The sequence below is a fragment of the Chaetodon auriga genome, chromosome 15, assembly GCF_051107435.1.
Source record: "Chaetodon auriga isolate fChaAug3 chromosome 15, fChaAug3.hap1, whole genome shotgun sequence".
Classification (NCBI taxonomy): Eukaryota; Metazoa; Chordata; class Actinopteri; order Chaetodontiformes; family Chaetodontidae; genus Chaetodon; species Chaetodon auriga.
Genome location: NC_135088.1, coordinates 21,747,717 through 21,766,041, shown reverse-complemented (window position 1 = coordinate 21,766,041; position 18,325 = coordinate 21,747,717). Strand labels below are relative to the sequence as shown.

At 41.0% G+C, this 18,325-nt stretch overlaps 1 protein-coding gene across 4 annotated transcripts in view; it reads left to right on the top strand.

Annotated features, from left to right (window-relative positions):
• The first annotated feature begins 1,209 nt into the window (after nt 1-1,209).
• Nucleotides 1,210-18,325, top strand: part of alcama (activated leukocyte cell adhesion molecule a) — a 67,666-nt gene continuing 50,550 nt past the window's right edge. For 3 of the 4 annotated variants that reach the window (XM_076749755.1, XM_076749758.1, XM_076749756.1), the window contains exon 1: nt 1,212-1,455. In XM_076749755.1, coding sequence (XP_076605870.1) covers nt 1,398-1,455 — 58 coding nt within the window. In that variant the 5' untranslated portion in view covers nt 1,212-1,397. Of the gene's footprint in view, nt 1,456-18,325 lie in introns of all 4 variants that reach the window. The other variant, XM_076749759.1, reaches the window with a different exon arrangement.

Below are 18,325 nucleotides of genomic sequence, written 5' to 3'. Positions count from 1 at the left end.
CCCCCTTGTGACTGATTGTAGTTGCTACAGGTTATAAGTCCCGCAAAAAAGTGACACTAAAAACTCAAGGTACTCATAAAATATAGTTTCTCCAAACGGGTTTGTTATTTTGGGTAGTTATTATCGCTGTAATCTATGTCCAAGAGTCAATTTCTCCAGAAAAGATCGTTGTTTATTCGTTATTTGACACTATAAACAGACTTTGACCTCCTCGAGCTTTTATTTTGGTACTTCCGGTTGCCGGTATCTTGAATTTGTATATTGGTTAAATATTTAGTTTCACCCAGAACATTTACATTTAATATTTAGATTTAGATTTAACTTTGAGATTTAGATTTAGATTTAACATTTAGGCATAACATTTAGATTTAGATTTAGATTTAACTTTTAGATTTAGATTTAGATTTAGATTTAACATTTAGGCGTAACATTTAGGCGTAACATTTAGATTTAGATTTAACCTTTAGATTAAACATTTAGATTTAACATTTAGATTTAGATTTAATTATTTAATAAATTTCAAAGTCAACAAATATTGTGTTAAATGTGCTAAAAAGTGACTTTCAAAAATTCACACCACTTTGTAAAACATGATTTGAAGCTAAATGTTACAAAATGTTGCTGTTATTTTCAGCATGACCAACTTTACAAACGGCATCCCATATGGTATTACGGGAATGACATTTGTAGGAAAAGCCCAGTGGACAGGTTTAGAGCGTCCCCACGGACTTCTGAAAGTTGGCGGGGATCTTTTTTTGGTAACAGTTCACTGTCGATAATACACGCTGGGTGACGGTGGCCATAAGCACGCAGGATCAGATGCTTTATGAGACAAAACTAAATGCGTCACAGCTGGAAAAAGGCTACGGGTGCTACTCAGAAGTCCGCAGAGTTACGGAGCAATACAAAAAGGAAAATACAATATATATGTAATCAATGTTGGTCTGAAGCGCAGAATTCACTGACTGTCTGTTTGGGTCTGATAAATGTGCTAACATTAGCTGAAAGTTGATGAGCAGTGGCTTCCTTCGTCATCTCAAACTATACTGTTCTGTTTTAAACTGGATCTCATCGCTCTGGTTGCTGACCTTCACGTGCATTGGGGAGTTTCCATATCTCCGACAGCACCTTAAGGCGACACACTAGCAAAAGCCCCAGAGTGCTTCCGCCTCCTCCTCCTCCGCCTCCTCCTCCTCCTGCTGCAGTCGCGTTCAGCTCACTGTGTTTCACCTGCGCTCCTCACTGAGAGACGGACTTTTGAATGTTTCGGACTTTCCACACCGCTTCCACTCGAGTGCCGTTTCTTCGGGCCATCTTTGTCCTGCTTAGACGGAGTCCAGCTCCTCGTTCGAAGCTCACCGGAGGTTTCCACTGACCCTCTCAGCTACTTTATAAGGATGGATTCGGCTGCTTTCCTGTTGCTGGCTTTCGTGAGCGCCGGGACGCTTTTCCAAGGTAAGTCTTGTTCATAATGTAGCTGGAGTCTGATGTGGTTTTCGCACAGTAGTCATTACACTGTAGCCGTGTTATGATTTTCACTTGTAACTTTCATGCCGGTTTCTCGTAATGCGAATACCTGTCGCGTGAGGCAACTCACACCTTAAGTTAGCGCTCTTTTTTTTACGACAGTGAACTATCGTTATCCATTAAGTATTCACGCATTGTTACGTCGCAGTGACAAAGGAGATTGTTCATAAGGCTTTGGAAAATCCACCACTGGTTTCGAGAGCTTCCCCCGAAATAGAATTCAACACCTCCGTAAAAAGGGAAGGGGAGTGTTGAATGACAGGGCGCGTAGCCGAACTTCATCGTCACATTAACGCTTCATAATCATTCACAACTATTGTTCTACAGCTGTATACACAGGTGGCTAAAGTGAAAACAGGTGAGTTTCCCCTCTACGAGCCTCCGAAGCAATGACTTTAAACCAAAGAGCCCCCACCCCCAGCCGGGCTCCGTGGAGCGGTAATGTGGTGTCCTGGAGCTGGGGCTGGATCTGAACCCTGGGGTGAAATCGCGCCTATCAGATCATTTGTTTGTAATTAGGGATGTGGTTGTTTATGTTCTGTTGTAATCCAAGCCTCTATTTGTCTGTATTAAGTGTGGCTGTGTTTGTTATCGGATGGGCTTGAATAGGCAAAACAAACAAACAGACAAGCATTTTATGACTTCTGTCATTCAAATGACGGTGTCTTACATTTTTTTTTTTCTAAATGTTCTAGACATGTATTTAAAAAAAAAAAAAAAAGAAAGATCGGGACTCTTTTTGTGTCTGGAATAATGAACCCTCTAATTAGAGTAGTCCATTTCTAAAGCAGCTCAATATTCATCATGCTGTAAGGTACAACCTGGAAATTGAAAAAGGCCCCTGGGGCTTGCCCAGCCTTGTAGTGGGAATCAGTAGCTGAGCCCTGTTCATGTCTCTGAAGCTGACAGTGAATGGATTTTCTTGGTGAGAAAACAAGGGCTTGGCTTTGAAATACTTCTACTGAACTATCAGCAGCTCTGGCACCGCTGACATTGTCTTGTGTCACTTACACAAAATAAGTCAGATTTTTTTTTTTTCTTGGTTTTGTTTTTTTTTCTCCCAGCTCTTATCTCTGAGTTGTGTCTGTGTCACTGGCTGTCTCTCCCTGTTCTCAGAGCTGCTTTTTGTCAGAGCGGGTGGAGGGCTGGCAGCCTGTCTGACTGATGGCTGAGTGGGTGTGTATGTGTGTGGTGGAGGGTCGGGTGGGAGGGGGTCATTGGTGGTCGACACCCGACACAGCCAGAGGCACCATCTCCATCAGTTGATGCTATCTGGTCTGTCTCTGAATCAGTGACTCCACAGGAGGAGGGGAAGGCATGTTTTTTCATTGATGATGAAATCCATATTTATCTTCCATATAATGGCTAGATACCAGCACAGCAGATAGCAACTGAAGTCAGTTTTCAGCTTGATCTGTAGCATTCCTCACATCAAAGGGGCAGTGCTTTCAAAGGGACTTTCAGACTTGGAATTTTAAAGCCATGGGAGGCTTTTCAGGGTGACTTTAGAGGGGTAAATTGCCAGCACAGATGTAAGGGGATACAGTAAAATGTGGGCTATTGGACAAATATTTAGGTGAATAGCAAACACTGTTTGGAAAAATCATTATTGGTAACAGAGAGAGGGAGGTTTTTCACATTAGGTGTTTAATGCTGGTAAATAACAAGCACTTTCATGTTATTCAGAGAAGTTACAATGGCAAACATTTTAGGTCTAGGCGGGGCATCTTAGCTCTGCACTAAAATCCACTTTTAAATGCTCTTTTGGATATAGAATGTTTCTAATAGTGTCCCCTGTAGACAAAGAGAGAGTTCCAAGGCCTGACATAAAATGCTTTTAAACACCCTTCAGGGTGTGTAGTTAAGCACTGGCCAGGAGGCTGTTACAATGTAAAAGCTAGTTACACACACTGTGACAAGTTCATCTAGTTAGGACCATTATGATGGGACGGAGGCTTTAGTATAAGGACTGCCATTCGCACCGTGTGAAAAATGCAGCCATCACATTCATTGAATGGTAGCATTCCTGTGTCTCACAGTGAGGGAGCCACCAGTGCAGACACTCCTGCACAAAAACAGAGATCTGGAAAAAAAATGTTGAAATTGGATCAACTTTTACCAATGCACCCGAACCTTCATTTGGCAAGGCGCAGCAGTGGCCTAATACATACTCATATATGCAAGTACACACATTCCTGGTGTGATTCAAGCTGAATATTTACTGTTTACCTCAGGATTGTTGAAACAAAAGATCTATTATCACTGAGATAAATCTAGAGTTGTAAACTGTTCTGTACACTGGTAACTGTTTGTGTCCTCTAAAGCAACATCAATTGAGCCCTTATCTGATCTGGTCTGAACACCCACTTAGGCAATCAGTACTCCATATTACTGACCTGAAGTCCTGTCTTCTTTATTGTATGGCTCTTGTTCCACTAACCTCAGCCAGACAGTGCATGTCTACTGTATTTTCCATTGTCCTTAAACAGAAAAGTACTATTAATATTGTGCTCATGTTTCTGCTTTTTAGAATGATCATTGTCAGAAACAGTGACAAAGCACAGGAGGAAGTGAAAGCAAGTGAACGGAAACTGACCCTGAGATGACGCAGTACTTTGGCTCTCTGTAGCAAGCCAGATTTCTATTAGAGTTTCATGTTAAATGCCATTATGAGAACAATCACAAATGATGTTTACGGATTTTCCGGTGTCGCCCTCAGTCATATGATGGCTCCCTCTCAGTCATCAAAACTTTGAGAACATCTGATCTAAATGATCATTGTTGAAAAACAAGCAAACAAACAAACAAACAAACAAAAAACACTTTTTAGAAGTCCTGCTACCTGCTAGACATCTATTAACAACCAGTTAATAACAGACAAATCCACCAGATTGGTACATTGCCAGATAAATAATCAATCCTCCCAATGGCGTCTCTCCATCTTATTGCTATAGCATTATGTTAATTTCTCATTCTGCATTCGTATCACAGTGCTTTTCTCGGGGGATTTAGGCCCCATTATTATTACATGATAGTACCTGTTGCTTTGGTGTCGAGTTTTGATCCTATTTGAACACAGGCTATACTTCATTCCAGCCCGGCTGTAATTATATTCCACACATGCACTTTGAAATGGACCTAAGTGCCAAATGTTTTCAGCTGGTAAACTGAACTGTCTCTCTTAAAAAAACAAAACAAGAAACGGGGTTAATACTACTGACAGTCGGGGCAGCCAGACAAGGTAATGGGTGTGGTATGCACTTTAAGCTTGGGGGACAAGATGGTTAGAAATACTATCTCCATCTGCCCCAACATGTATAACGGCTCATCTCTTTCTGGAGGGAAAATACCTTGGTGGGGGTCAGTGGTGGTGAGGGAGGGGAGGAGTTGGGGGTGGATATATGAAGACAGAGGGGGGGCAGCTACCTTCAACTACCTTCATTCCACATCTCTAGTAGCTGATTTCCAAAAGGTCACAATCCGTTTGAAGCGCCACCTAAATCTTTCTGTCTGATGGCTTTAGTTTGATCTGTTATTCATAAAGCCCCCACCCAACCCCTGCCACTGTTCAAATGCTGCACATCAACATCGCATAACTTGTTATTGTCACCTGAAAGGGATTAAAGGTTTACACGATTCCTCTATATGTTACGTTCACCTCCCATTAGCTGCCAGTGAAATTCAAAACTGTGAATGATATGGTGGTCTAGCTAAATGGAAAGGTGTTTTATTTATATTATGAAAAGCTGACAATTGGCAGAAACAAGGTTTTCACCTCCTCCTGTTGATTTTAAAATATGGCCAAGTCTACAGTAGGGGTAATACTACTGATTCAGCACTACAGTTTGCTGCCCAGAGGGCTGATTTCCTCACTCGAGCTGGTTTTACGCTTCAGTTGGCAGCTTGGACAGACAAAATGTGGCTCCCTTTAATTAATTCACTTGTTTTCCCACATTCACATGTAAATGAAAACATATTGTCAAATTAATAAAGATTCCCAAGACACACATAGTGGCTGAGATGCCGACATCTTTAATATTCTGCTGCAAAAATACACCAGGGAGCAACGTGCCTTTGCTGTGCTGGCATGGAATGAATGAAGTTTTATCTTATCTGATCTGATCTGATCTGATCTGATCTGATATTATGTGTGGATGTTTACCCACCTGGCCAAACATTGACGCTTTATGAAAAATGACAAATGACCATGACTAACCTGTCACCACAGTTTAATGAATCTACAACAAAATAGCTTCGGTTTATTGGACGCTGTGTTCTGTAGCTACGCTTTGTGTTTAGGCAGTATGTATCTGTGTCCAAAAAAACCCTGCTTATTGCACCATTAACAGAGAAAAGCTGCCAAACTACAGGGGGAGACTAGCGAAAGAAGAAACACCGGAATCATCTTGAAAATATATGATTTTCTCAGTGGGGATTAGACCCCCCCAGTCCCCTGTGTCAAGGTGAGCAGTGTGTCTAATGTTGGGGCCTCACAGTGGGCTAGCTTGTGTGTTGGGCAGTACAGGGGGCTTCCCCCACAGCAGTTTTCAGCAACTTCCCCAACAAAAAGCACCTTACTCACAGAAATGTCCAGGACCGAGCAGCAACAGTAGCTGAAGAAAGTGAAACTCACTAGCTGAAAGTAAATGAGGTCATGGGTAAACCCACATCAGTACATCAACTTGTCACATGAGGCAGCATGACTCATGTGAATTTCATTTTTCGTTCTGCGGTGAGCGTCAGGTTGTGTTCATCTAATAATGATGTTATGATGAAGGCATTTGACAGGTGTAGGAAATGGCGCATCAAAACGAGAAGTTAAAGACGGTGTTTGCCCAAATCTCAGCAGGGGAGCTGCAGCTTCGTTTAATGTGTAAAAATGACAATTCCACCTTGCCAAGAAGAAAACCTGGGAGGAAGCGCTTATGGAATGAGGCAGCAGGTGTTGAAAGCAGTAAAGTAACTCGTGTTATCATGCTTTTGCATTCTGATTTATTGACTCAGTTGTTGCAGGGCAAAACAAGTCAAGCAGTGTGTTCTGAATGTAATCTAGGGATGTTTTTTTTTTTTTCAATGTGTATCAGTAATGTTTTTCCGTAGAATTGTGAGATTGACAGGGTGAGGCTTACTGTACCCTACCAAGCTCAGGAAGATGCATAAAAATTAACTTGTTACTGAGGAATTATTAGATCATCTAATAAGAAATGTAATTAGACAGTAATAGAGAGTGACAGGGATGCTTGGGGGCTGAGGTCTATTGTTAGCTTCCATTTACCGGTGAAAAACAGTAGAATGTCACAAGACGATGGTGTTGATGGGGAAGGTGGTGATGGTAGATGATGGTAATAGAAAAGCTTTTATACCAAAGCTGTGTGATGAAGCATCAGTTTGTTTTTTATTTTTATTTTTTTTTAACCATTCTGCAACATTTTTCAGCTGATGGTCATTCACTGAAAAATCCTCATGCCTCTCACTCAGTCTGCAGCTATTAGTGGAGTTGTTTCAGTTGTAACAGAGATGGGACTTTCTGCAAGACTGAGCTCAATTACCTCAGGGAAATCCACTTTCTTAATTCCCCTGCACACTCCCTGCAGTATGTACATGAAACCAAAAGTCTCATCATCAGGATTGTTATATTTTTAATCAGCAGTCAAAGAAAGGCTTGTGGATACGGTCGAAGAGATATTTCCACATTTGTATAGTTGCTCGTGCTGTGTACGTGCATGTGTGGTTAGGGCCCTGAATGGATGAGTTACATTTGGACTAAGCATACTGTGTGCAGAAACACTATTATTTATGTAGATAAGAGGTTTTTCCTACCCAGAAGCCCTAGCCACGCAGTACAGAGAGGGCCACTGAGAGGCTCTGTTAGATAAGCTTTAAATAAAAGATAGAATAACTGTATTTGCAATGTGCTGCTCACTTTGTAGTTGCTGAATACATTAACCAACTAGAAGAGAGAAGGGCTGGAACAGAATGTGAAGACAGTGATCTGTTTGTTGGGCCACCCTGGAGGACAGACATACTTATGAATTTGATGAATTTTGGTTTATATTCTGTCCTGAAACTGGACCTTGAACTCTGATACTGAGGACTGAAGCAACCTGATGTCATGAGCTGGCAAGTCTTCAACCCTTGGCTGTGATATTTGTAAGACTCAGTGACCTTCCTTATTCAAGACTCACTGCACTCTCTTGTAAAGGGCATGCCGTTACTGAACTCAATGTGAAAAACCTTCTAGGTTCCTGTTAAGACTTACTCAAAACGCAAAAAAATCAATAGCCATAAAAGAAGTCTTAACTGGGCCTGGACTCCTATAACGAGTGGTCATTATTGCAGCATTGGATGTCAATTAGCTGGATGCAGTGGAGAGTGGCTCCTAAAAGGAACAAAAGAGGAGAAAAAACTCTATGCCGCTGAGTTGAAGGAGGTCTGGGGAAAACTGTTCAGCACTGTTTAGATTTCATATGCCTTTGACTACAGCTGGCTTTTCAGCCCATACACCCCACCTCATGGGGAAAATTAACTTGTAAGTTGCAAACATAATGGGGACATTGCACAGAATAGTTTTGCTTCCAGACATGAAACTGAGTTCATGAACAAATATAGGTCTCAGGATTGGCGTTGAGCATCCAATTACTCACTGAGTAGGCATCGTGGATGCAGCCTGGATGCATTTATGGGGATAAAATAGTGTGACCAGTTTAATCAACTATTAATACAATGAACATAAGGCAGATGACAGATAGCTCACCAAAGCCCATGAAAGAAAGAACACTGCTGGAGAACTCTATGAAATCTAGACTGAACATCTTTATGAACGTGAGGATGCCTGATATTTGAGATGCAAGTATTTGACTTGTTGTTTGACCTGCATTCCTGAGAGGTGCAGGTCAGCAAGGTTCTGTGAAGCTAAAAATGAAGCTGTGTAAGATACCTCATTTAATACTGAAATAGTGACGTCCCACTAGTTTCTTGATTATTTTAGCCATAAGAAACTTAGAATCTTTGAGATGCAGACGTGCTGAACACTGGCTCTACGGGGTGCATATTAATCAGCCTGAATCTTATGCATTTTTTTTTAATGTGGTCAAAATAACTGTGGCATTTCAAAAAGACACCAGGCCACTCTCTTCAAGATAATTAGATTTGTCAGCGAGACGTCTGCTCTGTCGCTTCCTCCAGCTTTTATTTCACAATATTTCATTTCTGCACAAGCAGGTTGTCAGTTTGCAGACTAGTCGTGATCACCTTAAAAACAACTGGATTTGACAGGAGCATTTCTCTGCATGCCAAAGGATTGTGTTACACAGTGAATCTGTAGGTAGGGTACAAACATGCCTGGTGGTGGTGGTGGTGGTGGTGGTGGGGGAGTTGGGGGGCACAGGGCACAGTGCTGTGTTTTGGACAAATACTGTACAGGCAGTGGAGTGTGTGTTGCAACTTCCGCCTTGCTGACGGAGACTGGTATCTGACAACATGGGCACCAGGAGACAGGAAAGTGGGTCATGTTGACATTGTTTGCTACTTTTAATTGGTGCGTCCCCGTGGCTTCACAAAGCAAGCATTCATCTTGTGTTTTCCCCTGAAGGTTCCTAATGCTTGATGAAAGCACTACAGTTGTAGAGCACCATGTTTGTGTTAAACCACTTGCAGCTAAAGTGTCCGCCACCTACCATGTCTCCAGCAGTTCAGCTTTTGGATTCTGTGTAAGCATCAAAATAATAGTGCTGACTTTTGGAAATGAACAGCTCATAATGCAACTTCATGTTCTTCTAATTATAATATTCCACTGAAGACATGATGAATCATTTCAGATTTTTCTGTTGTGAAATACTCTGGGGCTAGAACAATGATGAAACATCAGCATTGGGAAAAGTAGTATTAGCACTAAAACAAGTTTTGCACTGAAAAAATTTCCACACAAAAATGAAACACGCAACAGATTTCATATTTCAAGATTTCATATTATTTTGAGATTTTTTCTGTTTTGGTGTGTTTTTCAATGACAGTCTTCAGATTTTTTTCTTCATATCTGTCTTTTTTTTTTATGGCAGTTTTTTATGCTGTTAGGGTTTTTTTTTTGCAGTGTCACTGTTTTTCAAATTCAACTTTCTATCTCCATGTTGAAGTGGAGAGGAGGGGTTTGAGGAAAGGGGCAAAGAGAGTGTGATTTACATATCTGCATACTAATTATTAATCATCACTCTGAAGCCTCTGACATGACATACTTTGTCTTACTTTTTGGGTTGTACAGAGAGGAAGAGATGCTGTGGGAAAATACTCTGTGGATTTGGAATATTGGTTAATTAACGCGGCAATTTGTCAGGAGAGAGCATTGTTGCCCGTGTGGCTGTTGCTTTCTTTTCAAGGTCCCTGTGTGAATGCAAATGCAAGACAAATCTTACAAAGTGTAGAATCCCTCAGAAGAAATCCCTAAGACAAAGGAAAGTAAAAAAAATAGACAGCAAGTAGGCCAGGGGAAGAAAATTGAAAATATTCTGTGCTGTATCCTCTGTGTTGTTTTCCTAGAGAGGGTAAATCACCTTGGCATGAATGATAAACACACCTTGATGCACGAGGTAGTTAGAATTGGGAGAAGAGGAGGGTTCAATTGCACAAACATTTGTCTCCTCATTTTCAAAGTTGTACACCGTTGAATAAACATTCTTCTCATTCCAGAAAGGCTGGATCCTCAGTATATTCAGCAGTTTGGGACAACTTGGGAATAAAACATTTAGATGCACAAAGCTACTAATGTTTGCTTACAGCAGTGCTTTAGAGTTAAGAAAGTCAGATGAGAATTTAACGCAGGAGGAACTGAAAGTCCTGACCTTGGGCTACAGTGAGAGGTAAGCCTAGATTCATCTTTCTTTAATTGGGTTTCTGGTTTATTGTGGTTCTAACATAAAAGTATACCAGTGGGAACCTGACCAAACAAAGTGTTGCCATGGGGGTCTTAGGATCTGGCTCGATTAAAGCCACTTTGGAAAGAAAAGGCATCATTTTAAAGCTTTTGTTTGTGTTTCTTCCTTTGTTTTCATACTGCACTACCGTGAGCATGGATAGATTGCAACCTTCTAACTATAACATCCTGTCTGAGCAGTTTTGAGCTACTGAACATGAAAGACTTGCCACCCCAGCTGGCGAAACTGTACTTTCTATTTTTTGAAATATGTAACCACACAAGGTTTTTAAAACACAAAGCAATGTCAAAAATCGATAATTTAATTCAGACAAGAAGTCAGACACAAGCTTAATTTTACAAGCTCACAAAACGTTGAAAACATTTCATTATTCGGTACAATTCATGAGGTACTTTGCAGTCTATAACACAGGATTTGTGATGTTTATACAATCCCCTCCTTTACTTTGCTTAAAATCTTGCGGGTGTATCTTGCTGTTATCCCTCCAGCATGCTGTTTCTGTTGGTAATCCTAAACCTTATGCAGCCTGAAGCCCAGGCTTTTGGTTTTAAAGCTGACAGCCACCTCTGTGCCTGTGAAGCTGTTGGTGGTTCAGCGTGATGTTTCACATATGACATTAGTTGTGGCTCTATAGCACTGTCGAGCTGCTCAGGTTTCAGTGCTGTGAAGCAGGAATGCTGCCTGGTCTCATCCTCATGTTCACACAATCTGCAGGAGTTTCAAATTCATACATCTTAAGGGGATTACCACTGAATTTAAGCTTTGAAGTCTGCTGTTACTGTTCTGTACAGCATTAAGATCTGTATTTATTGAGCATTAAAGACTTTAAGAGTAAAGGTTTGTCCATCTCTCTGATCTGTGATGACACATGGATGTGTAGCCCTCTACAAAACAAAAAGAAAAGATGAAGAAGGGCTCCATCACAGCCATCACTAGCACCATATTTTAATACCTTAATGTTATAATAGAGACAACAGTTATTGTTACTGTGGCCTTTTTACAGGACAGACAATGGTCAGAGCCTCAAAAATGAAATCTAATAATATAATGGAATTATATTTGAGTGAGTCTATATGTAGGATTTCAAGCCATTTAACATGTTTTATTGTTCTTGCATAACTCTTATGGTGCATGTCTGTGCTGGTGGAATAGTAATGATTTCAGGATTCCTGTGTCGGTTGCTCAATGCTGCAGCATTTTGTTCATGTGTAGTTTTGGCTGAAAATTAAACAGAAGCTGCAGCTTTGAAATTTGGAGAAGGGTTAAATGTTGTGTAGCCTCTGTCTTTGTTTTAAGCTGCAATTGTCTTAACTGAGTTTAGAGGACCCAAAGTACCAGGCTCAGATAAATGAGGCAGAAGGCGGGAAAACAGTTTAAACAGTTTTCTGAATAATAAGCAATGACAGTTCAGGTGAGGTAGAGTTCCCTTTTGAGAGTAGACCGACAGTTCCAAGTCCTGACTGAGAGCAGGCTGACTGATCTGAGTTCCTCTGTGAGAGCAGGCCGGCAGGGCATAGATGGAAAAAGGTGTGGGCTATGCACCGGAACACAATGGGAAAAACAACCAATTAGGAATACAAAAAAGGCAGGAAAGACAAAAATACTGACAGAGCACTAGCACGAGCATCAGGTCTGGTTATTACCTCACAGCAAGGCAGACGAGTACTGGTTGTAACCCGGATGCTTATATTCTGAGCGAGCAGGTGAGTCTTGATTGATGAGTGAGCACAGGTCTGCTTCGTAGGCCGGTCCCAACCTGCTGGCCACACCCTGCAGCAACACAGACAAAGACTAGATAGGAGAGGGTGGGGCGGGGGGACAGACAGGAGGCACAAGGAAGGGGAAACACCGGAGCGCGGAGGGAAGGAGGAGGGGTACTGCAGACCTCCACAATAATATTAATGTGTCATGCATCATGCTGAAATAATAATCTGAAACAGAGTGCTACTCTCTTTTAAGGAAGAAGTCAAGCTCACTTTGCAATATTTTATTTTTGGAAGTTTTCTTTTTTAGAAATCACTCCTTGCACGAACTGGAACACCTAACACAAGGAGAAAATTACAGGTCTCAAGGTCTTAATCTCAAGCGCACCCACCAACATAAGAATTCTGAAGAGTTTCATGATATAATTGATTTTCAACAAAGTATGCCCACCTCATTGCTTGGCTTTGAGGCTGTGGAATTTGGAAATGGTTGCCCTCGACACCCCACCATCAAAAATTTGTTTGGCATTCTGTTGGAATGTTTCTTTGCTGGAGCTGAGCTGTTTGTTTGCAAGGTCTACGCATTAATTGGGAGATTATTCCTTTGAATGGCGCTAAGAGTCACAGTAAATCCTGGCATTATGCTTGACTTCAACTTGTGTTGACTAGCTTGGGCTTACCTCAGTGAATCTACTTTACGAGCTGTGGTTGTTCTTTTCCCTTTTTCTGACGAGTCTCTCTGTCTCTTGCTTGTTCTGCCTCACTCTGCCATATCACGGACAGGCTGTTTTTCCCGATAGAACATATACAGTGTAACAAATATTGCATTTATTCTGTTTTTCTGGGCTTGTGTGAATTCAAGAGAAGACAATAATAGATCTGACAGTTAATCAAAATATTAGCAAAATTGCAATATGGCTAAGTACAATATGCAAATCACAGGAGCTGCAATTTTTGATGAAGGTAAATTGTGTCACAACATAGCATTATAAATGAAGCATTGTGGTGCTACAGAGATGCCCCAGCCTACAAATCATACTCTGCAGATGTGAAGGAACATGCTTGTTTGGTACAGTCCCCAACAAAAAGGCATGAGGGAGAGCACTCTGATAAAGCAACCCAAATAACAATCACACTGAGAAAATTCCCATAGAAATGAATGAAAGAGCAAGGGGGGGGGGGGGGGGGGAATAGATAATTTGAATAGTTAAAATTAGTTCTGCAACTGCACCTCCCTGCCACTGTTCCACTGTCACTGAGGAGCCATGACTCCAGTGGATACAGGTAGCTGCTGCTACATCAGAGTACAGATCTCATTGTGCTGCTGCTCCAACAGTCTTTCCTTGAGATGTACTTGAGTATTGAAGTCCCTCTTTACTCGCTGTCAACATCGTTTGTAATCTATTTCTTTTCAGAGACAGTTTTATTAAGCATTCATTGCATTTATTAAGGAGGTATTAAGGTGGTTCAATTTCAGAACCCTGTTGGCAAGAGAGGACAAAGCATGGCGCATTTTCAGATTTGCCCCTTGACAGCACCCTGTCAGCATGTGTCATGTCATTCATTAGTGCTCAGCCAGATACAGCCAATTATCTGTGATCCTTGCAAAAAGCACCATGTTGCCTGACTGAATTGCTAATGATGGCAGAAGTTGACATATCAGTCCAGAGAGTAAGGTGGCATTGTGAAACTTTCCATAACACAACTTCATTGGACTTGGCTAGTCGGTACTCCTGCCATGCCCAACTGAGCGTGCAGATAGCATTGTCTGCAGCTTCTGACAGAGTCTGAAAAATCCACCCACCTAAGGGCTGAAAACATATACTTTTAGTGCTAAAACAGCAGCGTGATGCCTGTGAGAGTGTGTATTAAAAATCAGCAGCTGTGAACTGAGAGTGCATGGACTATAGAGACAAGCGCCATTGCACAGACATGATTGCTTGCCTTTTAAGTTATTTCAGAGTTTAGCCCAGCTAAAATCTTGGGCTGGAGATTTCCGACATCTGAAAAAATATGCTCCTAAGCTCTGTTTACATAACTTCCGCCTCCCCTTACTCATCATATTTGTATTATCATACATAACCAGCTTATGTATTTTAATGTGAGCTAAAAGAGAAATAGCCTAAAGACATAGCTTACAGTTTTTTTTTTCCACTGCTGTATTACAATGATTTCAAACATTCAGTGCCCACAGTGCACAATAATTGAATTTGTGTTTGCTGAGGTGGAGATTGACTGTGCCACTGTATAAATACGACGCCACTTTAAAGGACATTTCATATGACATGTCTATGCGTTTGAAGTTTTCTGCGTGTCGTTTAACACTGGTCACATTAGGCTTCTGACCTGCAATTTTCAAATTCATACATCTTAAGGGGATTACTACTGAATTTAAGCTTTGAATTCTGCTATTACTGTATTACTGCAATAAGATCTGTATTTATTGAACATAAAAGAGAGAAAAGGTTTGTCCATCTCTCTGATCTGTGATGACACATGGACGTGTAGCCCTCTACGAAACAAAAAGAAAAGATGAAAAAGGTGTCCACCACAGCTACTACTAGCACCATATTTTAGTGTGCGGCATGCCTGAATGTTATAATAAAGGCAATTACTCTTTGTCACAGTTATTGTTACTGAGGCCTCTTTACAGGACAGACAGTGGTTTCCACGTCATTTAAAACTGTCTGCATTAAGCTTTTGACGTGTAATTTGATGTTTGCATTTTAGGAGTTTTGGACATGCGGGGGAAGAACTCAGTCATGTGACCTTTGTCATCTATCCTCATAGTCATGTGACCTTTGTTGTTATGGTAACAATAACAAGCATGTAGTTAATGTTGTGAAACGGTTACTGTTTTGTGAGGTTTTGGTACCAAAATCAACTCACGTTACATATGTGACAGAAGTTAAATATGTTAAGCAAGGTAACCTACATGTGTCATTTAAAATAACTGTGTTGACTGTTGGTTTCTCATGGGACACAAACACTGCTCTTCTAGGTCAAAGTCCTGTGTTTGTTTGACTCATCCGTCCAGCCCAGCTTCCTCCATACGTGCACTTTTGTCTCTGTTTGTACTACGTCACTTGTCACTTTTTTCTCTTTGACACTTGTGCACTCCTTTCTGCATAGACATACATGCATTAGTTACATTAGTAGCTATTAATGCTTTCCCCAGGCTGGGCTCGACTTCACTCCTCTATTCTAAACAATAAATGATGACCTCCATGACTAGAGATTTAATACGTTTGTGGTTTATGATAATTGTGACTTTTAAGATCATATGGGGAAGGAAATCTGAATAAGTCTTTCATTAAAGTATGTATCATTCCTAATTTTTATATATGAAATCTTGAGATCCAGTGTTGCAATGCATGAATGCTTAGAAAAGGGCAGAGTCTTAATATAATGTTATAGTTTACCATTCTGCTACAGGCTAGAGCAAAGCCACAGCAAGATCAGACCTGCTGTACCCCAGTGTTCTCTGCTGAGGCCAGGGGTATTAAGGTCTAATTTTGACTTTGGGACTGGAATGGAACCACTGGAAGCTCTGCCTCCTTTGGTCTTATTGAGGAAATACCAAGGTGATCTCCTATGGACCAGTCATAGATAACACCCACCACCACCAAGCTGTCTCTCAGCGTAGTCTCAGCACTCAGGTATTTCACCCTGGACTACCGTGTCTTTGAGACAACACTCTTGACAGCAGCTCCTGAGCCAGTCCCTCTGACATTTCTCTCTATGTACCTTCAAACCTTATTGCTGAATGCTGCGACAAGGATTTTCCAAGCATGTTTACCACTGATAAGAAAGCAGAGTGGGATTTCTATTTCAAGGGATACTTTTAGTAGGATCTATATCTCTCTCCACCAACTAGAGTGAGATGAAGAACACATGCAGTAACAAAGCTGACTGAAACTAAAGTGATGGTACATTTTTTCTTCATGCCATCATGATCATCCCAAGTAAAAGATAGGCCTGTGAAAGAAAAGGCATCACTTTCATCATTTATAAGACAGCCCACACAGCTACAGTGCAAAGGTGCAGCACTTGCCAGCCATTCCTGTGTCTCTTGCTGACATATACAGCAGTGAACAAAACTAACCTGAGGCCACTGAGGAATTGGCTCATCTCCTGCCCCAACTCCCTCCAAGACTGTCTTGCTGCCTCTGCTTTGGCTTGCACTTGGCCTTTCTATGGCTCCCTCTTCTGTCTGGTCCCATGTGTTCAGTATACATCTCTCCCTTTCATTCTAGTGCAGCCATTTAATCAGCTACTGTTTACTATTGTGTTCACACCCTTAGGGCTCCATACTAACTTTTCCAAGTTTTAACTTTTTATGCCTCTGTGCCGGCGACAGACGTGGCTGGAGGCATCATGTTTTCGAGTTGTCCGTCCATCCCATTCTCATGAATGCAATATCTCAGGAACGCCTCGAGGGATTTTTTTCACATTTGGCGCAAACGTTCACTTGGACTCGTGGATGAAATTTTGGTGGTGTGGTGACTTGACTGATTGGAAAAGGCAAACAACTGTGAGGTGGGAATTCTATATCATCTAACTTTATTAACACAGTAATATGACAGTACTTCCCCAGTTTTGGGCATTTTATTGAGGTGTCAAAACATGAGCTTCACCTTAATTATTGATAATAATCATTGTTGTTCTGCTTCACTTTTAAATGACATTTAATTGACTGAGTGTAGGCCAAAGCCACACTGCATACATGAAAAACAAAATAAAACAGGCACTGCCCAGACAGTGGCATGGGAATTTTTGATTTTCATTTTTTGGCAAAACTATGGTGAGGCTATCATGTTTCCATCACTTTTGGGAAAATTTCATAGACTTACACTCATTTCCTGGAGATTTATCGTAACCATAATCATAACCATAAGCACTACTTGCCAAATTCTAGCCTTTACCCAAACCTTAACCTCAACCAACCATATCCTAACATTAACCTGGAACTGCTGAATCTCAAACTGCAGGGGCTCTCCGCCTCTGCAGGACGATGTTTTTCCCAGATTGGGCTGCTCGCACGACTGCGCCCTTTAAAATATTAACTCGCACACTCTCAAAAAGCGGTACCATATCTGACCATTTTGGTCACAGTCTAGAGGCCTGCACCCCCTTTTTCCAGCTTCTCTGGACAACAGGGAATGTTGTGTTCTTCCTTTCCTTAGATGGAAAAAATTGCATCTGCTGCCGTATTTGAAAAACAAACAAACAAACAAACAAACAAACAAACAAACAAACAAAAACACAGGATTTATTCTGTGTGAATGTACCTATGTGTGCTGTTTCCACCAACACAATGTTGCTAACTTGAGCAGGAGCTAAGTTTGTCTGAAGATGGAGACACATAATGGCTGCTGAATACTCATAATTATGTTCAAAAAGGATTTAAAGATGTGCTCAAGCCATTTTCAGCCAAAAGAAAAAAAGAGAAAAAAAACATCTGATACCTTATTTAGACTCATTTATAATTTTCTGTGTGCTTCAAATACTCTGGGCATTTTGTGGTGTGATCATTGGGTTGTTCACTATTTTATAATCCCTCCACTACTGAGTGTGTTTCTTTTCATATTATCTAAATTCTGTGTATCTTCTTCAGAACTGCTGAAGGCGATGCAGAGTGAGGAGGATGGTGACAGAACTATCATTTCAAATATTTAAAGTTAGAAAGGATCGCTTCCATCCACACAAGGAGAAAAAACTGTGATATGCAAATATGCCCAAAATACAGGATAGATAACTTGAGGCTTTTCAGCTTTGTTCTCTCTCTCTACCTCTCTTTCACTCTCGAGGCTTGAGTCATGACATGCAGCTTTGAAGAGAGATGCTTTGGTGCAGTCAAGAAGCCTGATGTTGCCCTGATGTGCTTCTTGACTGTTTTGATGCTCAGTGAATTTAGTTAATCATATGCAAAATAAATATATAGATACCCTGGGGAGCTAAGTCACCCCATCCAGCTCAGTCTCATTGGAATATGTTGTTCCAAACTTCACAACATAAATTCTGGCTATACTGTATGTATCTACATGATGGAATTATGAGTAATTATGCATATGTGCTGGTCATATTGAGTAGAACAGTCTGTTCTCTTTGCCTGGAAATTCCAAATAGATTTTGTTGGTCAAATTAAAACTTGCAGAGTCCTTTGGG